We start from the raw sequence: 24,125 nt of genomic DNA on the forward strand, positions 1-24,125 counted from the left end.
TGCCCTTCACTAGTAGTCAATTATAATCCCTTATTTGGGTTGTCTGCGGCTGCTTCCCAAATCACACCCTATTCCCTATACTGTAAGGTGTCTACCCACTCTGCCCAAATTTCCTAACTTAATACATCTGATAAGCACTGAGCTCTCTTGACAGAGTGGTGCGCTTTCTCGCAGAGACTTTTGAGGATTCTACATGTTGTGGTGTTCGTCTGCAAAGTTGTTTCCGCTGGTCGCAAAAAGCCAAATTAACATGACACAAGCTGAAATAAATGTAAAAGGCTTTGAAAATAAAAAGCTAGCGGTACGCTCAGTGCTCCGTTGATGTTTCACAAATTTTTCTGAGAAATCTTTGAAATCATTCATAAGAAAAGTGTATACTAGAATATGAAAATGTATATATTTCCTCTATATTGTTTTATGTCCTCCGGATTTGAGAAGAAAGATGAGTTCCACTGTAAGCCTGTCCGTTAGCCTTAATTCTTCCACAGCATCCAGCCCAGCTGACGCAATTTTCCATTTTTTTTTTCTCTGACCTCAATTGATTTAGTCACTCTAATTTTAGCCATCCTACAAGAGTAAAAATGGTACCCATTTTTGATTGAACACCATATATAATGCTCTACTTTTGATTAGGGCACTTGACCACAGCTCAATGGGTCCTGGTCAAAAGTAGTGCACTATATAGGGAATATAGGGTCCCATTTATGCTCCCGCTAGGCTCTCTGCATCTCTTGATTCCAGCACTCTTTTGGATTTAGTCTGCCCAGCGGTTGAGTTGTTATGCACTACTATGGGTTTGGGACTTGAGCTGTACTGCGCTGGCCTGGTTACACATCCACCATAGTGCTGAAAAGGACAATGGTGAAAAGAAAAAATCCACAACAGCACAGTATGGTTCAGGTCAGCAACATAGTGGGAAAACGGTATTGTTGTTGAGTAGGGTGAAAGAAATCCTGGTTAGAAGATTCCTGGGCTCTGGATGGAATAAGCAGAAAATTATGGAATTCCCCACTGGTATTTCTGGAAAACCTGGGAGTTTTTGGAATGTTACCCAAATTTAGCAACCTTAGTGTTGGGTTAGCATAGTACACAGGGTCCTGTGTGGCTCAGTTATCAGAGCATGGCGCTTGCAACATCACGTTCGATTCCCGCTTTAGCCACCCAATATGAAAATGTATGTGTGCACTACTGTTAGTCGCTTTGGATCAAAGTGTCTGTTAAAGATTATATTATAAATGTTTATGACTGGTCTCTTACTGCTGCTAATGCTGGAGTGTATAGTGACAAACTATCCCCATCTGTCCCTTCTCAGCGGAGGCAGGCAACGAGAGCGAGCGTGTGGAGTTCTCTAACCTGGTGCTGCTCTTCTGCGAGCTCATCCGCCACGACGTCTTCTCTCACAACATCTACATGTGCACGCTCATCTCCCGTGGGGACCTGGCCTCTGACTCCCACCTGCCCCGCCCACGTTCCCCTAGTGATGAGCCTTCAGACGAATCAGAGCGCAAGGAGCAGGATGCAGGCAGCAGCGTCAAGAACGAGGCATGTTATGTGGTGGCAGCTGTGCTAGTGTCCACGATGTATCATCGGTAGTTACTCACTGCTTTTGAATTGATTTTGGAATGAAACGTGTATTTTCTTTTCTTTATACAGGACACTGGTCTCTCCGAGTTAATGGAGATCGATCACAACTCGAGCGCTAATTTCGATGAGGTAGGTGTATTTGCATCATGCCAGTAGAAGTGGGCAGCTAATGTGTACTAGTGAATATTCTACCTGGCACAACTACATAGTATTCTTACCTGTGCTCCATCAGACTGTCCCATTCACCTCTGGATAACCTTTCCATGCTGTGTGCAGCCCTATTAACGTGAGTTGTCTCTTGCTTTGTAGATGTTTTCTCCCCCCACTCACTGTGAGTCAAAGGGCAGCCCCTCTCCCGAGAAGCCTGCCCCAGAACAGGAAGGGAAGGGCGCCTGCAAAGACAAGGCCCTGGATCCTGCCTTCCCATTGGTGTACGAGCAGCCCCGCCACATCCAATACGCTACCCACTTCCCCATCCCCCAGGTAAACAGCCCTGAGAGAGGATTTGGCTAGCTCAGCTCTAACTCACAGATGGAATTCAATCTGGGTCATCAGTGCAACTGTAGACCATGATAGCCTTCTGAGCTAAAGCCCAGGCTCTGGGAGCTTTATAGTTTCAGACAAGTTTACTTATCACCCCAGCAAAGCTTAGTGAACAACCGCTGCTACATTGGGACTGGTTGTTGGTCTAACTCAAGGTAATTTTAGCCCTTCAAGCTAAAACACACATTTTCAGCTTCCTGGCATTGCTTGCACCCAACCTCAACTACATAGCCTATGAACAAATTGACTCACTCCTTGACACAGTTAGCCCTCTAAACAAAAGACAGATCTCAGATGACTCATAACAACTGGGTGGCTATGTGAACTACCTCCACTATGCATGTATTGACTCACTCCTTGACAGCTAGCCTTCTGAGCTAAAGTCTAGGCCTTAGCTATTAGTGCCGACATAAGTCTTCAGATATCAGGCTATGTGAACTACCTCCACTACATAATGCACAGTGCACACATTGACTGACTTGTCGTCGTCCCCAGGAGGAGAGTGCCAGTCACGAGTGTAACCAGCGACTGGTGGTTCTCTACGGCGTGGGCAAGCAGCGAGACGAAGCGAGGCACGCCATCAAGAAAATCACCAAAGACATCTTGAAGGTGCTCAACCGCAAAAGCACAGCAGAGACCGGTAAGAATAGTACTAGTTCCAGTTCTTATTTGACTCTTGTTTTTAATGACCTCATCTATGGGCCTTCTGTTTTCCCTGGAGCAATATGGCCTGTGACTTTCTATCTGCCGTTGCTTTTAGAATTTTTCTCGTAGAGAGAAAAGACTATGCTCGTTCTGGAAACTCCAGACTTTGACATGAATTTGAGCACCAGTCGTGATGCGCAACCATAGATTTATTGAGTGAGGTTGTATATTCTCACAACTCTCAGCAGATGTGCCCCCTGTCTATCACATTACAGATACTGTTTGAGCAGATTGCAGTGAGACGTTATTTTGTTAACTTTGTTTTTGATGGACGCTGTGCCTGTTTTTTAGTGCATCACAAATGGCACCCTATTCCCACTACTTAAAGTAGTGCACTATGTAGGGAATAGGGTACCATTTGAGAGACAGTCTGCTGTTACATCTGCCCCTATCTGATCCCTTCAATAACGTTTCCCAAGTTGAAAACTGTCCTCAGAAACATTCAAATCTCTTCTCCAACACTCTTTCCTCTCTGTTCTTCATTATTGAACACAGGATTTTTGACGATTGACTCCAGGGCTAGCATCCTATGTTCAATATTCATTTCCATCCTGTCCAATTTCTATGCTCGTAGCTGTAATTTGCTGCCACTCATCTTATCTCTCTTAGCATGTGACATTAACAAGGGGGATTTGAGAAGTTATAATTATGCAGCCTAAAGGGCTTTTTTCTTATGTCATTCAAGTCATTTATGTTCAGACATATTCCTGCTTAGGAGTTGAGCAGATGGCCTTCTGGTTACAAGCCCATTTCCCTTGTGCTTTGCATAACCTTCTCTGTTCCTTTTTAGTTTTTTAGCCATTTGAGCACTGTCATTATAATGTGAACTTTGAAAGTGACGGGCCCTAGGGGCCCTGATCAAAAGTTGTGCACTATATATAGGGACTAGGGTGCCATTTGGGACGCAACCATTTGTCATCAGTAGAGCTTTAACCTTTTTAGAAAGGCTGTGTGAGTGTCACACGCATTCTGAAAGTATTCAGACTCTTTCACTTTTTTCACATTTTGATTTGTTACTGCCTTAAACATTTAATCCATTGTAGAATATTTTTCCCTCAATCTGCACACAATACCCCATGATGACAAAGCAAAAACAGGTTTGGAAATGTATAAAAAATATAAATCGTAACACATTCGCATAAGTATTCAGACCCTTTACTCAGTACTTTTTTGAAGCAATTACAGCCTCGGGTCTTCTTGGGTGTGACGCTACAAGCTTGGCACACCTGTATTTGGGCAGTTTCTCCCTGCTCTGCAGATCCTCTCAAGCTCTGTCAGGTTGGATGGGGAGCGTCGCTGCACAGCTATTTTCAGGTCTCCAGAGATGTTTGATCGGGTTCAAGTCCGGGTTCTGGCTGGGCCACTCAAGGACATTGAAACTTGTTGCGAAGCCACTCCTGCATTGTCTCGGCTGTGTGCTTAGGGTTGTTGTCCTTTTGGAAGGTGAACCTTTGCCCCAGTCAGGTCCCGAGCACTCTGGATCAGGTTTTCATCAAGGATCTCTCTGTACTTTGCTCTGTTCATCTTTCCCTCAAAGCTGACTAGTCTCCCAGTTCCTGCCGCTGAAAAACATCCCCACAGCATGATGCTGCCACCACCATGTTTCACCGTAGGGATGGTGCCGGTTTTCCTCCAGACGTGACGCTCGGCATTCAGACCAAAGAGTTCAATCTTGGTTTCATCCGACCAGATAATCTTGTTTCTCATGGTCAGAGTCCTTTAGGTGTCTTTTGGCTAACTCCAAGCAATCTATCATGTGCCTTTTACTGAAGAGTGGCTTCCGTCTGACCGCTCTACCGTAAAGGCTTCATTTGTGGAGTGCTGCAGAAATAGTTGTCCTTCTGGAGGTTTCTCCCATCTCCAGAGGAACTCTGGAGCTCTGTCAGAGTGACCATCGGGCTCTTGGATCTCCCTGACCAAGGCCCTTCTTCCCCGATTGCTCAGTTTGGCCGGGCGGCCATCTCTAGGAAGATTCTTGGTGGTTCCAAACTTTTTCCAATTAAGAATGATGGAGGCCACTGTGTTCTTGGGGACCCTCAATCCCACAAATGTTTTGGTACCCTTCCCCAGATCTGTGCCTCGACACAATCCTGTCTCGGAGCTCTACGGACAATTCCTTCAACCTCATGGCTTGGTTTTTGCTCTGACTTGTACTGTCAACTAGGGGACCTTTATATAGACATGTGTGCCTTTCCAAATCGTATCCAATCAATTGAATTTACCACAGGTGGACTCCAATCAAGGATGATCAATGGAAACAGGATTCACCTGAGCTAAATTTTGAGTCTCATAGCAAAGTGTCTAAATACGAATGTAAATAATGTATTTGTTTTTTATTTTTAATACATCTCTAAAATACAGTTTCAGCTTTGTCATTATGTGGTATTGTGTGTAGAATGATGAGGAAAACTATTTAATACATTTTATAATAAGGCTGTAACGTAACAATGTGAAGAAAGGGAGGGGATCTGAATACATTTGAGTGGCCTTTTATTGTCCCCAGCACAAAGGAGAAATGCTCACCAACAGGAATGTAAACAAATGTGCGCACAAAATTCAAGAGCAATGCGCTTTCTGTGCGTATGAAACATGTTTTGAATCTATTTCAGCTCATGAAACATGGGACCAACACTTTACATGATGCGTTGTAAATATTTTTTAATAGGACTTTGATTTGTCTCTTCTCTGTCAGGAGGAGAGGAAGGACAGAAGAGAAAGAGGACTAAGCCTGAGGCCTTCCCCACAGCAGAGGACATATTCTCCAAATTCCAGCACCTCTCCCATTTTGATCAGCACCAGGTCACCTCTCAGGTGAGACATCCCCCCCATAGTTGTTCAATCTCATCATTTTAAGTGTGCTCCAAAACTTGCTATTGTAATCGTCAAGTTATTCGGTAAAAATCGATACTTATGATATGCCCGCCATTCAATTCTTCTGGAGGTACAGTTAAATGATTCTCATAAAACAATGTCTTTAATTGCAAACTGATATTTTCAATTACTTTCCTAGAGTATACAATGTTATGGATATTCAGTAGGCCTGTGTAGTAGTAATGAAGTTTGGCTCTTTACTGACAAGTATTTTTGTCTCGTTCAGTCAAAATAACCAATCTTTTGACTAATTTTGTTAATTTGAGTCAGTAATACCGCGAACGATGGACCTGAAAACTGGAAAGAGTTATGATCAGGGTTGGAAATTAACATCTGCCAAATGCGGGAAGATTTTGTCATTGGTAGAATTTATATTTTACCAGCCACGTTGGCAGGTGGTCACACAGAGCATTTGGAAACGGTTTTGAAAAATCCAAAGCCCACATGTAAATGTTGGTCCAATTGTCAAGAAAGGCTACTAAAGTGTGACTTTGTCCTTGTGTTTCTTGGCTAGTTACATGGTTCTGTTCACACGCTAGGTTTTTCAATGTTAGTTTGAGTTTGCTGTAACTGTCTGCTGCAGTCTGAGATTTTATCACCGACAAGCAAGTGCCCAAATTACTATGGTAATGGCCTGTCCCTTGTTAAAGGGCCATCTGACATTTTTTTGTCTCAGCTTATGATTGTGCTTGATTGAGCATGGATCACTCCCTCAAAAAATAGTACATTTCCAAGCCTGATCATGATTCTACTAGCATGGCGTTCACCATAGGGGGCTTATTGGAGCTGTCATTTGTGACAGACTTGTAAACGTATGCTTTAAACTATGTATATTGGTTGATTCCTAGGCATACAAATACAATTATTTATTGATAGTTTTGAAACAAGGTCTAGTTGTGGCCGCAACCAGACTAGATTGTGAAATACTCTTGGCGGAATGCATTGACTACTGTCAGGGCAATAAGTATCCTGACAACTCACATTAAATTCTTCCGCTGCTCTGTTCGCTACATACTGTACATCCCATTGCTGAGAAGAAACAAATATGCGTGGTGTAGCGTTTGGCCAGAGCAAGGAGTCTGGGTAGTCAGGCAAGGTAATAAACACAGTCGTTCGCTAATTGAAGCCCCCCAAACGATTGGAGTTTGTTGAGCAGAGGCTGAGGCTTTTGGATCTTCAAAGCTGTGTCCATCATAACATTCAATAATCAATGAATTGCAGTCATTCTTGCTCCAATGCGATGAATTATCAGTTCAAAACACAGTGGCGTGTATTCATGTATGCGCAGGGAAGCCAGGCTTCCCACAAAAAATGTAACCCCCCCAAAAAATATATCTTTCGTCTATCTGTTTCATAATTTTCCTTCAATTCACAAGAGGCTGAATGTATCTCACAGGAGGAAGCATCTGAGCGAGCGAAACAGCGCCCCTCTGTCTCTCTACGTGTAGGCCATCTATCTGATGCTGTCTGGTCCAAATGAGTTTGACATTGTTACCACCCGTAGCATTGAAGACAAGGGATGCTTGCGATCATTTGGCCTTGGCTTCCCCAGTGATTTTTACCCACCGCTACTGTCTAAACATGTATTTTTCTTCTCTATGCTCATGACCTATTGTCCTGCACGCATATGACCTGCAGTTGGTGGTCGGAGCACGTCTCTGGAGCCGCTGAGCCGGAGGAACATGTATTAATCCTGCTGTAGGACTCATTGCGACCAGCAGGTCAAAAAAATTTGTCACCCAGGGAAAAAATGACTCAAGTCAGTAAAAAGAGTTGTTCCAAAATAACTCATTGTTAGCGAACTTCACATCACTACTGTGTAGAGGTAATAATCCTGTTGGCCTTCTCTCTGACTAGGTGTCCAGGAATGTTCTGGAACAGATCACCAGCTTTGCCTTAGGGATGTCCTATCACCTGCCCCTTGTCCAGCACATCCAGTTCATCTTTGACCTCATGGAGTACTCCCTCAACATTAGTGGCCTCATCGACTTTGCCATTCAGGTATAGCTTTGTCTCTAATGTCAAGGCATATAATCACAGCATTTAATTCCACTTCTCATATTTATACAGTAATATTTCCTTTAATGTCTACTCTTATGCCTGAGTCTGCTTCTCTCTCACCGGTTTCTGTTAGTGTTTGTTTACTGCTGTTCTCCCCTTTATGCTTTAGTATAATTTGTATGAATCGTCTCTCTATAACCGTCTCTCTCTTCCCTGTGCATTTGTGTGTATCTAGCTGCTGAATGAGCTGAGCCTGGTGGAGGCAGAGCTGCTGCTCAAGTCATCCAGCCTGGTGGGTAGCTACACCACAGGTCTGTGTCTGTGCATCGTGGCCGTGCTGAGGAGGTACCACTCCTGCCTCATCCTCAACCCAGAGCAGACGGCACAGGTCTTTGACGGGTAAGTCTTACAAGCTTAACCCTTTAGGCTTTAGCCAGACTGCTCCGTAGAGAACGGACACCAAATTAGACAGGGAATTTTGGTCTGTGTGCGTGCTCCTCTTTTCTAATTGGCTAATGTAACCGTCGGCCTGTTCGTTGACCGTCAACGTGCGACGCCCATTGAGAAAGCATTGGAAATCACAGATATGGATAAAATCTACAGGCCAATTTGGCCGTGCCCTTAACCGTTCACCTCTATAGCCTGGGTGCTAATGTTATCCAAGCCTTAAACATTCACCTCTATAGCTAGGGTGCTAATGTTATCCAAGCCTTTACCATTAACCTCTACAGCCTGGGTGCTAATGTTATCCAAGCCTTAACCATTCACCTCTATAGCCTGGGTGCTAATGTTATCCAAGCCTTAACCATTCACCTCTATAGCCTGGGTGCTAATTTTATCCAAGCCTTAACCATTCACCTCTATAGCCTGGGTGCTAATGTTATCCAAGCCTTAACCATTCACCTCTATAGCCTGGGTGCTAATGTTATCCAAGCCTTAACCATTCACCTCTATAGCCTGGGTGCTAATGTTATCCAAGCCTTAACCATTCACCTCTATAGCCTGGGTGCTAATGTTATCCAAGCCTTAACCATTCACCTCTATAGCCTGGGTGCTAATGTTATCCAAGCCTTAACCATTAACCTCTATAGCCTGGATGCTAATGTTATCGAAGCCTTAACCATTCACCTCTATAGCCTGGGGGTGCTATTCAATAACATTGCGTTATTGGATGCAGAAACAGTTGGGGCACCTAATCTATTCACTGCCAATAAACCCGCCTCTGTTTTTTTTACAGACCTGGGTCATAGAAAATTGTAACTAAATCAAATACGCCCCTCAAATACTTTGAAGTGTGGACTATTCCATTGGTGCCCTTGTATCCTGCACTCTGTCTTCTATAACTCATTTAGTACAGAAAGCTTGTTTTAATACTATTCATTGACCAGGTTGCGCATCGTGGTGAAGTCGGGGGTGAACCCAGCCGACTGCTCCTCAGCCGAGCGCTGTATCCTGGCCTACTTGTACGACCTCTATACCTCCTGCTGTCACCTAAAGAGCAAGTTTGGAGAGATCTTCAGGTAAAACATCAACATACACTAGCAACTGTTCAATGCAGTTTTATTGTATACTGTAGTTTCCCTGTGATGTTTTAGGGGGCCAAGTCATGTTACATGCTAATATTGTGTTGAAACTGAAATATTTTTCCCCACATGGTAGCCATATAATGATAGGAGAACCAATCGGTGTCCTTTCTCTCCCTCTTTTGTCCAGTGAGTTCTGCTCCAAGGTGAAGAACTCCATATACTGTAACATTGACCCGTCTGACTCCAACATGCTGTGGGACCCTGTGTTCATGATGGAGGCCATCGCCAATCCGTCGGCCCACAATTTCAACCACAGCATGGTGGGTAAGATCCTCAATGACAGCCCCGCCAACCGCTACAGCTTCGTCTGCAACGTGCTCATGGACGTGTGCGTGGACCACAGGGACCCCGAGAGGCAAGCATTGTTTTTCTATAAAACCATTATCAACAATCAATTATTGGTATGTCCAGATGCATTGAAACAATACAGGATTCTTGACTTAGTAACTGTCAACTCACCAGGTATACGTATCTTACCTGAATTCAATAGTAAGGTGTTACGAGTTTAATGTCTATCTCTGCAGGGTGAATGACATTGGGATCCTATGTGCGGAGCTGACTGCCTACTGTCGCTCTCTGAGTGCTGAGTGGCTGGGCGTCCTCAAAGCTCTCTGCTGCTCCTCCAACAACGGCAACTGTGGCTTCAACGACCTCCTGTGCAATGTGGATGTGAGTGTTCACACTCGCAGCATACACACACCTTGCAATAGCCTTGCGCCTCTCTCTCTGCACCAATTCATGTGCATTGCTCACTCAGGCTCTGTGAGGCACGGGTTAGAGGGGAACACTGGCAGTTCACATCAACTGTGAACATTTCCTCTCTGTTTCCTTCTCTCTTCCGTCTCAGGTCAGCGATCTCTCCTTCCATGACTCTCTGGCCACCTTCGTAGCCATCCTCATCGCCCGCCAGTGTCTTCTTCTGGAGGACCTGGTCCGCTGCGTAGCCATCCCCTCCCTCCTCAACGCTGGTAAGAGCTCCTCTGTCAGACCCGTAGACAGGGTCCTGTACATTAGGCACCAAATGGAAGAAAACTAACTAAAACATTGAGGGACTACCTGGACTTTTCCAATAAGAAATGTACTAGAGCTGGGTGATATGGCCAAAATCTCATCCTGATAACGATACATATCACGATATAGCACATTTTCTGTAAATTAAATGAACGTTTATATAAAATGACCGTGTAAAGGCCTATTTCTTATTACATTTTGAATTATAATCAGACAAATAAAAGGTACTTACTCATATTTTATTTTATTTAGAACCTGTGCAAATTTTAAATTAAGCATGTAAAAATATGAATGTATAAAATCTATAAAGGTAAATAGAAAACACTTCAACTACAGTTGCAAACAAAATAAATGTAGGCCTAAAATATATATTTTTTTGGGGGGGGGGTCTTGCTTGTTTTGCATGTTATTTTGGCATTAATACGTGTCACATCAATTTGCATTTGGTACCTTGGGTCGAGTGTTGGCACCAACTCACGAAACCCCCGTTTCTCGACCTTGCAAATTGGAGCCGTGTCTTTGCAGATGTAAGTTGTAACTGCAGCTGTTATTTCCTTCCAGCTTCGTAAATTCTTTGCCATATGGTGTGCCACGGGCAAAAGTCTCTTGCAACGTCTGAGTCGAGGGTTTGTTTTGAGCACTCGACTGTACTTTTTGGGGTCTTATCCGTAGACTCTCTCCGTACTGTTTTACATGATTCTTGCGTAGGTGGTAAAATAGGTTAGTGGTGTTTCAGCCTGTTTTCGGGACCGGCCTCCGGCATATTTTGCAGTGCACGGTTTTCTGGTCTGTCGGACTTTTCATACCCAAACCACGTTCATGAGTCCGAAGTTGCCTCTCTTTTAGGTACGAGCTCTGTGTCACGTAGACTGTCTTCGAAGTTTGTTTGTTTTACAAATTTGTGTGGAAGAACGCAAAGCGTCGTCCAATTGACGAAGAATATTGCCGTAAAGAGTGTGATTTGCGACACAACGAAATAAACGATAGAGCACAATATGAAACGATAGACGTTATATATTGTCATATCGCCCAGCCCTAAAATGTACATTATCACTTTTTGTTAGAAAACGTTTTCAAGCTCATGCCCCAATGAATACTACCCAGACTTTAACTGACAGATTCTCAGGTCCAAGTCTCTCCACAGGATCTATATTTAATGTAGCCCAGCTACCCAGCCAACAGGTCCTGTTAGAAATGATTGAATGGTACACCGAGGCCTGCTCTGCCTGAATGACACTCCAGGTTCTAAAGGAACTCCCTGCCCCATAATGCATTGCTTACTCCTGTTTGTCTGAGAGGGAGGTAAATGCCACAGTGTGTTTGATACCTCTCTGCAGTTTGTGTGCACACGCCCATTCAGCCTGTTTTCAAAGTCCCCTGTGGGTGTTAGTTACCACGTGTGCTGCCAGACAACCCCCTACACTCTCCCCTTCTCCTCCTTAGCCAGCAGTTCAGCTATGTGTCGAATTCTTGTTTGGCGACACTCCTTCGCAGCCAGGCTCTGAAAATGGCACTTGGTATTTGGTACTCCTTGAAAGTCAATTTAGGACACCTTCCAAGTTCTTCAAGCGCTTCTGTTCTCTGTAGTTGGCTGTGTTATTAATTTGCCATGTCATCTTGACAACTTGAAGCTCAAGGCTGTTAGTGTAAGGTCTATATATTTTTTGGTCATACTGGCCCATTCATTATGTATTAGAATTTTGTTTCAATTTTAAGAATTTAGATTCAGTGTTGAGGGTGTGTGTGTGCCCCTCTAACCTACCTCTCTACTGCTCTCTGTGTGTCTCTCCCCCCAGCCTGCAGTGAGCAGGACTCTGAGCCCGGAGCCCGTCTGACCTGCAGGATCCTGCTGCACCTCTTCAAGACCCCCCAGCGCAACCCCTGCCCCCAGGATGGAGCCAAGTCAGGTACACACACAGCAATCCCCGGCACCCCACACCCATTTGAACCCACATCGGAGGAAATTAATTAATTAATAAATGCTTTGATTTAATAATTGTTTTAAAGATACAATTTTATATTTTGCAGATAAATCTTCTGTTGGGATCCGGTCGTCGTGTGACCGTCACCTTCTGGCTGCCTCGCAGAACAGCATAGTGGTTGGAGCTGTTTTTGCTGTCCTAAAGGCCGTCTTTATGCTAGGTACAACTCTCAGTATTATGCTATTATTTTGTCCTTAAAGTTGCATATAAGTCCACTTTGACAATTGAATGTGATTAGATTGATGTAATTATAGTTATTAAATGTCTATCTATTACAACTGGTCACCAGTAAGACCACATAACCCTTAAGTTATATTTTTTGTAACATTCTTTCTCCATCTCTCTCTAGGCGATGCAGAACTGAAGGGATCGGGATTCTCTCACCCCGCCGGCCTCGACGACATCGCCGATGACGACATGGGTTCCAAGAAGTCGGGCGGCCGCACTGTCTCCATAGAAACGGCCAGCCTGGACGTGTACGCCAAGTATGTGCTGAAGAGCATCTGCCAACAGGTGAGAACATGAGAAAGAAGGTTATCGTTCACACCAGGGTTACATTTTTCCCTCACACCAGAAGCTGCATATTTCCGAATGCAGTAATGTCCAGGTGTGGAGTCCATTTCATTACAGTTTCATTTCAGTCAACCCAGGAGTAAACTGAAATTCAAAATGTTCAAATTGAAAGCTACTGGAATTTCTGTTCACTTCCTGAATTGAAATGGAATTGACACCTTCTCTGGTAATGGCACTCTATTTCTATGCATTTAATCCTCTATCCGATAGTCTAAATCCAGATAGATAACTTTTGAAAACGGGTCCTTGGTGCTCTCATGAGAGGCAAGGTTGACCCCCCCCCACCCGTTAGTCTGTTATTTTCCTCCACAACACCAACAATTACAAACTTGAGTCATGACCACTACTTCTGTTTTCCACAGAGAAGCACATTGTTTAGTGGTAGTTGCTGAATGTCGACAGGTGCAGTCATTGTAAATCTCAATTTGCTCTTACCATAAATAAAAGGACTGTGTGCCTAGCTGTTGTTGACAGATTGTGTACAGTGGAAAAACAAACTCAGAAAGTATTTTTAAATTGATGTAGTGATTTTTTTATTTTCTTCATATGATACAATAAGTCATTTTTTTATTAGGATTTTAATTTCGATTCTCTTTCTGCATTGACTGAATTGAAAACTGAATTAACCCAAACCCTGTTCAGTATATACCCCTTGGTGATCTCTCTCTCTTCACCCATCTCTCCTGCTATCCTTCGTCAGGAGTGGGTGGGCGAGCGCTGTCTCAGGTCCCTGTCGGAGGACAGCAGTGCCCTGCAGGACCCGGTGCTGGTTAACATCCAGGCCCAGCGGTTGCTGCAGCTCATCTGCTACCCCCACCGCCAGCTGGACAGTGAGGAGGGGGACAACCCCCAGAGGCAGCGCATCAAACACATCCTCCAGGTCAGCCCACACAAGCCCTATGCACTGACCACAGGGCTGCGTTCAGCAGGGCACAATGTTGTGGAACATTCAGATAAAAACTTTGTGGAACAAACATGCCTTTCTGTAATGTAGAATAAGGAAACATTACATTTCTGTCTGCGCTGAATGTTGCCCTGGCAACAGACAGCACTTCTCATGGGCAGAGTAGAATTTTCACTTTTCCCTTTTCCATCAAGGGCAGCAGATGTATGACCTAAAAGCTTTTTCTGGAAATTGCTTTGAAATGGTTTTTTGAAGCCATCAAGGCAAGTTGTAAGTGAATCAGTGTCAGCCCTAGATGATCCTTGGGGATGGCTGAGAGCACAGCAGAAAGACGCACACGGCACATTCATTAGAAATGGGGGAGTTGTGGGTGCTAGAATGAATCAGTGGGTGAACTGTCTCTGAACCCCTGCCTTAGCTCAGCAGACCACATTAGGGTACATGAGTGTTCTGAGTTTTGTGAATGGCATTACTGCCATCTGCTGACTAAAGCGGCGCTACAGGGAGAGTGGAGCTAAAGGTCTCTGACTATTTAACTGCTTGGAGATGATTGTGGTTTATAAATGTCTAAAAGTGGTGTCCTATCCTCCTGCCTCTAGAACATGGACCAGTGGACCATGAGACAGTCATCCCTGGAGCTGCAGCTTATGATCAAGCAGAGTACTAACAACGTAAGTTACCAGACTCCAGTGTCCTGTAAGGCCCTGAAAACACTCACAACACTGCCATCTAGGCACAATTAAGCATTTTTGTTTTTTTCTCAATAAAATATTGATTTAGAATACAATCCATCTGTAAAGTTCCAAGTGTGCCTTTGATTCAATGAAGTACATTGAGATAGAATATTAAAGTGGGTTATGTCATAACCCTTCATAACTGTAGAATGTGATGATAATGGCAGCCATCTTGTTCAGGGATCAATTCTCTGTGATTGAGGTTAAGTGGACGAACTCGTCTTCCTTGTCTCCCTGCAGGAGCTGTACTCCTTATTGGAGAACATCGCCAAGGCCACTATCGAGGTGTTCCAGAAGTCAGCGGAGATGAACTCCACCAACCTCTCAGGGAACGGGTCAGCCGGCGCTGGAGGATCTGCCTCCAACAGCAACAACCCAAGCAAGAAACCAGTGTTGAGGTGTGTGTGTGACCTTTCTAAATTCTCCCTTTTTAAAAATAGGTAGAGACTGCGGAACTGTAGGTAACCTCCCCCTCCCGCCCCCCTGAATCCCTTTTCACCAGAGCTGAAGATCTGAATCACGTTCTGCGCATGGGTTTCTTTGCCTCTTCTTTACACACACATTTCTGTGGTCCCCCTCCCTTCACAAGTCTCACTGTCAATCGTGAATGATAATTCTTCATGTTTTACTGGTGAAATGTCTATGTAGCAGCTGCATACCAACTATTTGATCTCCATCAGTTTCATGGGGATATGCGTTTAGATCCTCTTGAGTTATACAGTGTTTCAAAGTAGGTACAGTGAGTACATTTTAGAGCATGGTGTTAAACTGTAGCATACCTGTGTTTTTAGTTTCAATCAAAGCACATATTTTGCCTTGTGATGTCTGCTTTTGAGTTTTGGTCACGCTATTATATTCACTTCTGTTATGTAGAATACTTAAATTTTTCAAACATTGATTTTACTTTATTAAACAAGCACCATTCGCCTGAGTAGCCTGAGCATGTGCAGGTTTCTCATAAAGTAAAGAGACTTGCACATGCGGAGAAGCTTCTGGACCTTTAGCTGTCGGAAAGAGGGGTCCATAAAAGTTGGATCCGCAGCCACACCGTAAAAAATATGTAGGAATATTGAGTTATTGGAGAAAACACATGGTAAAAGGGTTATTTGCAATCTTATTATTTTATTATAACTTTTTGTTGAAATGCATTGAAACAAGCATGGATCATAGGTACTACCAATTATCAAATTTCAACCAGAAAATATCCATTGTTTTCATATTATCTCTTTTGGTGAAACCATTTGAATCCGCTAAAGCGAGGGTCTGAAACAGGTGGTCCGCAGGCCAAAGCTGCCCTGCGAGTGACTGTTTTTGGCCCCCTGAAGATTTCAGTAAAAACTATAAAACCGGTGCGCCTGGCACCTACTACCATACCCTGTTCACTTAACTTTTGTCTTTCCCATTCACCCTATAAATGTGTTCCTAAAGTTTTGTGCATTCAGTGTAGATAATTTTCTAAGGTTTTTAGTTTGTAGGTAAAAAAAGATAAATCACCAGGAATTCAGCTAAAAATATGTTTAATTTTGGAAATCTGTTCCCAAATATTCCCATGAATAAAAAGAGACGTGATCGTGTCTCAATGAAATCAAGGTATGAAATTGTTATCAAATACAGTCTCTTATTGGGCTTAGTTGTTGTTAATTTGCAATGTACAAATATTATAATTAGGTTCCGGCCCACCGACCATCCGCTGTGACATAAATGATCCCGTGGCTGGATCTAGTTTCCTACCCGTAAGCTAAAGAATCATCAAACATGCTTTCTCATTGTTGGTGAAATCTAACCTCAGCGTAACAGCTCATTCTTTTTGTTTGTGTTCCCCCCAGTTCGTCTGAGCGGTCTGGTGTGTGGCTGGTGGCGCCACTGATAGCCAAGCTGCCCACCTCGGTCCAGGGCCACGTCCTGAAGGCGGCAGGGGAGGAGCTAGAGAAGGGCCAGCATCTGGGGTCCTCCTCACGCAAGGAGAGGGACCGGCAGAAACAGAAAAGGTCAGACAACTCACCCCGACTATTTTGGGTCATTTGGATAATGCTCATTTTGTCAACATAGTTGTACTTTCATCCCGAAAGCGTGATAATCTGTGTTAGATACTAAAAACAAATTGGATGCAGGAGTTATTATGATGCAATTATGATAACATTTTTGCCCCAGCTTCAATATTCCCAAATTGATGGTGGATGTATCGCCCTTACACTTTTGTCTGTTTCCAGCATGTCTCTGCTGAGCCAGCAGCCCTTCCTGTCTCTGGTGCTGACCTGTCTAAAAGGTCAGGATGAGCAGAGGGAGGGCCTCCTCACTTCCCTCTACAGCCAGGTGCAGCAGGTAACACTCAACACAGCCTCTCCTCCATTTTCCTGTCTACCCAAACTCCAAATGCTACGCCACACCCACAGAAGTTTGTTTCCTTTCTGCAGTGAGTGGATGGGAGTTACCTCCCTGACAATTTCTAGAACGCAAACACAATCTAATTTTTCCGATTTGTCCCAGAAATTGATGGGTTGACCCAGAGCCAGAACACACGTGGTTAAAGCAGCAGTTTGAAAATGTCATTGGTTTTAATATTCTGATTACTTAGAGATAATCCAATCACTGATGACTTTGTTTTGTACAACAACTGTCATTTTGACATCACTTCAACAATGTCAGTCTGACTGAAGTATGTAGCTAACATAGAGCAGCGGAAGAATTCAGCTGGAGGAGTCAGACAACTCCCCCCGTCTTCTCCCACTTCACCTCTATTAGGCCCAAATCCCAATTTGAGATCTGTGTGCATAACTGAAGATTCTGTTGACATCAATGAACACACTTTTGTGTAAAAATGTGCATCTCAAGTTAGGATTCCCTCCTCAGTGTGCTTAATGTTGGCTAAATGTGCCGTCTCATGCTGACTGCGGCTATTGGCTGCGTTTCCATCTTCCAGATTGTAACGAACTGGCGGGAGGACCAGTACCAGGACGACTGCAAGGCCAAGCAGATGATGCATGAGGCGCTGAAGCTGCGGCTTAATCTGGTGAGGGCTCTTCGTCATCATAGTCATGTTATCCCTGTCATGCCTGGAAGTGGTCACTTGTCTCAGTATCAGTTTGGACCAGATGGTATCTAAGGGGACCGAAATTCCTCACTAGGAAGGATTGGAAAGTGTTAACTTAAAATGACACAACGACTAGGTTCTAGTTTAACAACGTTTACTAAACCGTATTTCCACAATACATAGTTGCCATTGCGCTCAGGTCAGGTCCATCAACAGTGAGACTCCGGCACAGCCGTACTAATAACAGAGTGATAGCACAGAGTAATAACAGAAATATAGGGATACTTAAAACATGAACTTAACAAAGTACGTCTGTAAACAGATGAAACCCAGTTATTTACTGCTACAGAACACTGTTGTTTTATCCATTTAAAGTACGTAGAGATCAAATTATTATATCTTTTTTTAACTCGCCCTTTGAGTTTTCATGAACGGTTCTGAAATGCATACTAAAAAGAAATTGGATGTGTTATCTTTGCTGTCCAGGTGGGTGGGATGTTTGACACGGTACAACGCAGTACACAGCAGACCACGGAGTGGGCCGTGCTACTCCTCGACATCATTAGCAGTGGTACAGTGGACATGCAGTCCAACAAGTAAGTCACAACACAACTGCTCACACATTTTAAATTTCATGTGTTCATTTGTTGTTATTGTAATGTCACCATGTAATGCATCCCTGTATAATTTCCTCCCCTCCCGCTCTCTCTTCCACCTCCCGCTCGCTCGCTCTCTCTCCCTACCTCCCTCCCTCACGCTCACTCGCTCCCCCCCGCTCTCTCTCTCTCTCAGTGAGCTCTTCACCACGGTACTAGACATGCTGAGTGTGCTAATTAATGGCACGCTGGCTGCTGACATGTCTAGCATCTCTCAGGGTAGCATGGAGGAGAACAAGAGGGCTTACATGAACCTTGTCAAGAAGCTCCGGGTAAGATCACACACATCACACTGGATGTACACAATATATACAACAGTATGTGGACACCCCTTCAAATGAGTGGATTCTGCTATTTCAGCCACACACTTGCTGTATAAAATCGAGCACACAGCCATGCAATCTCCATAGATAAACATTGATGTAGAATGGCCTTATTGAAGAGCTCTGACTTTCAACGTGCCACCGCCAAAGGATGCCACCTTTCCAACAAGTAAGTTGATCAAATGTATGCCCTGCTAGAGCTGCCCCGGTCAACTGTAAGTGCTGTTATTGTGAAGTGAAAACATCTAGAAGCAACAACGGCTCAGCCGCGAAGTGGAAGGCCACACAAGCTCACAGAACGGGACTGCCGAGTGCAGAAATGCTTAGAAATTGTCTGTCCTCGGTTGCAACACTCACTATCAAGTTCCAAACTGCCTTGAAGCAACATCAACACAATAATTGTTCGTCGGGAGCTTCACGAAATGGGTTTTCATGGCCGAGCAGCCGCACACAAGCCTAAGATCACCATGCGCAATGCCAAGCGTTCTCTGGAGTGATGAATCACGCTTCACCATCTGGCAGTACGACGGACGAATCTGTGTGTGGCGGATGCCAGGAGAACAATACCTGCCCAATGCGTAGTGCCAACTGTAAAGTTTGGTGGAGGAGGATTAATGGTCTGGGGCTGCTTTTCATGGTTTGGGTTAGGCCCCTTGGTTCCAGTGAAGGGAATTCTTAATGCTACAGCATACAATGACATTCTAGATGATTCTGTGCTTCCAACTTTCTGGTAACAGTTTGGGGAAGGCCCTTTCCTGTTTCAGCATGACAATGCCCCCATGCACAAAGCGAGGTCCATACAGAAATGGTTTGTCGAGATCGGTGTGGAAGAACTTGTCTGGCTTGCACAGAGCCCTGACCTCAACCCCATCGAACACCTTTGGGATGAATTGGAACACCGACTGTGAGCCAGGCCTAATCGCCCAACATCAGTGCCCAACCTCACTAATGCTCTTGTGGCTGAATGGAAGCAAGTCCCTGCAGCAATGTTCCAGCATCTAGTGGAAAGCCATCTCAGAAGAGTGGAGGCTGTTATAGCAGCAAAGTAGAGACCAACTCCATACTAATGCCCATGATTTTGGAATGATATCCTTGACGAGCAGGTGTCCACATACTTGTGGTTATGTGTAATATATAATAATGTATGTCCTATGTAGCAGAGTATTCCACCATTTTGTATTTTATCTATTGAAGTCAGTGGAAGGGTATTATGCTCTGTGCTCGCCACAAGAGGTCCCCACTCGCCTAGAATTCAGTTGAATCAAACTACTTTCAAAAAATGCTAGGAAACTTTTAAATTAAATACTTTTTGTCTCGTTCTCTGCTCAAAGGTATCAACAACTCAAATGTTGTGTATTTGCAGAAAGAGCTGGGTGACCGGCAGTCAGAGAGTCTGGAGAAGGTGCGGCAGCTGCTCCCCCTGCCCAAGCAGACCCGTGATGTCATCACGTGTGAACCACAGGGCTCGCTTATTGACACCAAGGGCAACAAGATCGCTGGCTTTGAGAAGGAGGTACAGTACTATGAGCTCTGACCCTTTGAAGGTATTGTCAACTTAATTGTTGCCTGTATTACGGTTTCTCTGTCACCAGTATTGAGATTGACTTTTTGTCCCACACGGTTCTTCATAAAATCTTGTCTCTTAGCTGTTCACTAGGAATGTCTTCAGTAACTTCTCTAAATAGCAGACCTGGGTTTTAGTTCAAATACTTGATTGAGATTGCCTGGCAAAGTGGAACCAATGGAATAGTCCCAAAACTGTAAACCATACACTCTTGTCTAGATGCAGTCCAGGCACCTTCAAATGCTCAACGTTTCTGAAAACAAATTGTATTTGAACCCATGCCTGCTTAATATTACTGCCTCTCAACATCGTAGTTGTCAGGAGATATTTGTGGCAACACTAATTGTAATTTTTATCGATGTAAAACCATCTTCCTCCTTTACCGTCAGGGTCTCCAAGTGTCGACCAAGCAGAAGATCTCTCCGTGGGATGTTTTCGAGGGCCTCAAGCACTCGGCCCCTCTCTCCTGGGGCTGGTTTGGTACGGTGCGCGTGGACCGTAAGGTGACCAAGTTCGAGGAACAGCAGCGCTTCCTCCTCTACCACACCCACCTGAAGCCCAAGCCGCGCAGCTACTACCTGGAACCCCTCCCCCTGCCCCCTGAGGATGAGGAGCCGCCCACGCCCGCACCCCAGGAACCCGAGAAGAAGATGGCGGAGCCAGTGAAGCCGGAGAAGAGCGTCTCTGTGGTGTCGTCCGATTCAACCAAGAAGAAGACCAAGAAGAAGAAGACACCGTCCACCAACAAGACTGAGGTTAGTGAGACACTGGGACAGGTCCTGTCCAACAAGACTGAGGTTACTTAGACACTGGGACAGGTCCTGTCCAACAAGACTGAGGTTACTTAGACACTGGGACAGGTCCTGTCCAACAAGACTGAGGTTACTTAGACACTGGGACAGGTCCTGTCCAACAAGACTGAGGTTAGTGAGACACTGGGACAGGTCCTGTCCAACAAGACTGAGGTTAGTGAGACACTGGGACAGGTCCTGTCCAACAAGACTGAGGTTAGTGAGACACTGGGACATGTCCTGTCCAACAAGACTGAGGTTAGTGAGACACTGGGACAGGTCCTGTCCAACAAGACTGAGGTTAGTGAGACACTGGGACAGGTCCTGTCCAACAAGACTGAGGTTAGTGAGACACTGGGACAGGTCCTGTCCAACAAGACTGAGGTTAGTGAGACACTGGGACAGGTCCTGTCCAACAAGACTGGGGTTACTTAGACACTGGGACAGGTCCTGTCCAACAAGACTGAGGTTAGTGAGACACTGGGACAGGTCCTGTCCAACAAGACTGAGGTTAGTGAGACACTGGGACAGGTCCTGTCCAACAAGACTGAGGTTACTTAGACACTGGGACAGGTCCTGTCCAACAAGACTGAGGTTAGTGAGACACTGGGACAGGTCCTGTCCAACAAGACTGAGGTTAGTGAGACATTGGGACAGGTCCTGTCCAACACTGGGACAAGTCCTGTATTCTACCTAGCCTATCAGAAGGCAAGATGGAGTTTCAACCATGTTATTTATACCGGTCTGATCCTTTCAGATCTAGAAATATAAAGTTACTCATCGCTTTAAGCACTCATGAGTGGCATCTTGACAGGGATTTGAAGGCCTTGTTCTAAGGGTCCAAAAGCTGGATGATGAGGTTGTTGCACGTATGACCAGTCTTTTTTTTCCTCTCCAATTTCATGATTTCTATTTGGTAGTTATAGTCTTATCCCATCGTTGCAACTCCCTTACGGACTCGAGAGAGAGAGGCGAAGGTCGAGACCCATGCGTCCTCCGAAACACGACCTGCCAAGCCGCACTGCTTCTTGACACACTGCTCTCTTAACCCGGAAGCCAGCCACACCAATGTGTCGGAGGAAACACCGTACAACTGACGACCGTGTCAGTGTGAGTGCGCCCGGGCCGCCACAGGAGTCACTAGAGCATGATGGGACAAGGACATCCCGGCCGACTAAACCCTCCCCTAACCCGGACGACGCTGGGCCAATTGACGATTGGCTGCACCTCATGAGTCTCCCGGTTCGTGGCTGGCAGCAACACAGCCTGGTATCGAACCCAGATCTGTAGTGATGCCTTAGACCGCTGCGCCACTCGCAAGGCACACATATTACCGTTCTATACAAGTAGCATGTCTCGTAGAAGATGCACATCTTCTCCTCTCTACAGGACTATGTGACCCGTACCCAGGGTGGAGTGTCATATGGAACGTGTATACCCCCAGACAACCTCATGGGCCAGCAGGCCCACCCCTACAGCAGGATAGGCTACAACCAGCAGCCCATGGGCATGTATGCCCAGAACCAGCCTCTGCCTCCAGGTCAGTGGCAACATTATCATTGTCTAAAATCAGGGTTCTGATCCACTATCAGTTTTTCCTTTATAGATCATGATGATTAAGATTACAAGGATAGCGGGGTGCGTACCTGATCTTTGGTCAGCACTCCTACTCTGATACTGATGAATACAGGCCCTATTGTATTTATTACTAGTGTGTTTTTACATTACTATCAAGACAAGAAAAACTCTGGAAACCTGTATTCTTCTCATGACCTTTGAATGTGATGTGTTTTGTTCCATTCCAGGACTAGATTTTAATGTTGGGGTGGAGCAAAACCCTACAACCTTGTAGTTCCCCCAGGACTGTGTAGTTCCCCCAGGACTGTGTAGTTCCCCCAGGACTGTGTTGAAGCTATTTGGAATTTTGACTTTAACGCTCATCTTTTTCCCCTTCAGGAGGCCCTGGTTTGGACACCCCGTACCGACCAGCCCGGAACCCTCAAATGGGCAAGATGATGCCCACGCGGCCCAGCTACCCAGGCATGATGCCCGGCATGCAAGGTGGCATGCCAGGCATGATGGGCATGGACAAGCAGTACCCGATGGGCTACAAGCCCCAACCCAACATTCCGCAGGGTCAGATTCTGCGCCAGCAGCTACAGGTCAGACTGGTGAGTGTGCAGTAACTAGACTCCACTGGAAGGGGACAGTAGTGAGTACAGAGGTTATTCTGGACTGGATCTACCACAGTGTGCCTGAGGGGTTTGCTAGAAGTGTTATTAACATGCTCACAGAATAGGACCTTGAACCTGGCTTTCGCTGTACGCAGGACATGTTGATAAGTTTGAGTTGGAATTCACTCCCTGTGGAGAAAAAAATGTTGGCCTTCAGGTGTAAAAAGCAGCACATTGCTTTTAGAGAACGTTGGAGGATGACTGTTGTCTCTTGTCATTTTCAGAACCAGAGTATGATAGGACCGCAGATGAGGCAGATGACGCCTAACCAACAATACAGCTCCATGCAGCCAAGTCAGGCAAGTCTTTCAGATGAGACGCTCTCAGCAACATTTCATGTGATTTTCTTTCCAGATGAATCAGTACAACCTGTTTTCTTATATTTCCTCCACCTCTGAAATTGACCACATGTGTAAACTAGTGTCCTCTATTCCTGATCATCAGTATTCTACCCATCTCCTCCCTGCATATTGGTCCTATTTTCATGAACATTCTGGTTTCCCTCTCTCCATGTGCAGAACATCTCCCAGGGATATACCACGTACGGCTCCCACATTGGGATGCAGCCACACCCCTCTCAGGCGGGTGGTATAGTCCCTCCATCGTATGGGAACCAGGGCTTCCAGGGAAGCCACCCGGGGGCCAACCCGGCCGTGGTGGACTCTCTGAGGCAGAGGCCCAGCGGCTATGTTCACCAGCAGGCACCAGGCTACTCACACACCATGCAGAACACACCAAGGTGGGCAGGAGGGAGGAGTTGCAGAGGGGTGGGGGTGTGGACAATACACCCCAACAGCACAGGGTTGTCTACTGTCCATTTATTAAGGATATTTAGGTTACTTTTATCTCATATTGTGTTCATGGAGTTCCATTTTTCACTCCTTTTTCTTGCACATATCAAGGCCTTAAATATGTCACATTTAGCATCACTGCCTAGTATCTGGATACAGTGTTATCAGTCAGTCCCACCCAGAAACTGGACTCTTGATTTACTTTAATGAGGTAGATGGGAACATTGGACACTGCAGTCAC

At 45.1% G+C, this 24,125-nt stretch overlaps 1 protein-coding gene across 1 annotated transcript in view; it reads left to right on the forward strand.

The window, feature by feature from the left end:
- Positions 1 to 24,125, forward strand: part of LOC129858188 (mediator of RNA polymerase II transcription subunit 12-like) — a 45,968-nt gene that overhangs the window by 17,066 nt on the left and 4,777 nt on the right. The window contains exons 13-40 of the mRNA XM_055927218.1: positions 1,313 to 1,542; positions 1,654 to 1,713; positions 1,894 to 2,067; positions 2,623 to 2,767; positions 5,525 to 5,643; positions 7,561 to 7,704; positions 7,940 to 8,103; positions 9,093 to 9,224; positions 9,418 to 9,645; positions 9,815 to 9,959; positions 10,138 to 10,258; positions 12,098 to 12,208; positions 12,330 to 12,443; positions 12,633 to 12,796; positions 13,557 to 13,736; positions 14,360 to 14,431; positions 14,735 to 14,892; positions 16,321 to 16,482; positions 16,705 to 16,816; positions 17,415 to 17,504; positions 18,012 to 18,121; positions 18,318 to 18,453; positions 19,868 to 20,017; positions 20,458 to 20,823; positions 22,249 to 22,399; positions 22,816 to 23,030; positions 23,318 to 23,392; positions 23,612 to 23,832. Of these exons, the coding sequence (XP_055783193.1) occupies positions 1,313 to 1,542; positions 1,654 to 1,713; positions 1,894 to 2,067; positions 2,623 to 2,767; positions 5,525 to 5,643; positions 7,561 to 7,704; positions 7,940 to 8,103; positions 9,093 to 9,224; positions 9,418 to 9,645; positions 9,815 to 9,959; positions 10,138 to 10,258; positions 12,098 to 12,208; positions 12,330 to 12,443; positions 12,633 to 12,796; positions 13,557 to 13,736; positions 14,360 to 14,431; positions 14,735 to 14,892; positions 16,321 to 16,482; positions 16,705 to 16,816; positions 17,415 to 17,504; positions 18,012 to 18,121; positions 18,318 to 18,453; positions 19,868 to 20,017; positions 20,458 to 20,823; positions 22,249 to 22,399; positions 22,816 to 23,030; positions 23,318 to 23,392; positions 23,612 to 23,832 (4,249 nt within the window). The remainder of the gene's footprint in view (positions 1 to 1,312; positions 1,543 to 1,653; positions 1,714 to 1,893; positions 2,068 to 2,622; positions 2,768 to 5,524; positions 5,644 to 7,560; positions 7,705 to 7,939; positions 8,104 to 9,092; positions 9,225 to 9,417; positions 9,646 to 9,814; positions 9,960 to 10,137; positions 10,259 to 12,097; positions 12,209 to 12,329; positions 12,444 to 12,632; positions 12,797 to 13,556; positions 13,737 to 14,359; positions 14,432 to 14,734; positions 14,893 to 16,320; positions 16,483 to 16,704; positions 16,817 to 17,414; positions 17,505 to 18,011; positions 18,122 to 18,317; positions 18,454 to 19,867; positions 20,018 to 20,457; positions 20,824 to 22,248; positions 22,400 to 22,815; positions 23,031 to 23,317; positions 23,393 to 23,611; positions 23,833 to 24,125) is intronic.

This window comes from Salvelinus fontinalis, chromosome 6, assembly GCF_029448725.1.
Source record: "Salvelinus fontinalis isolate EN_2023a chromosome 6, ASM2944872v1, whole genome shotgun sequence".
Classification (NCBI taxonomy): Eukaryota; Metazoa; Chordata; class Actinopteri; order Salmoniformes; family Salmonidae; genus Salvelinus; species Salvelinus fontinalis.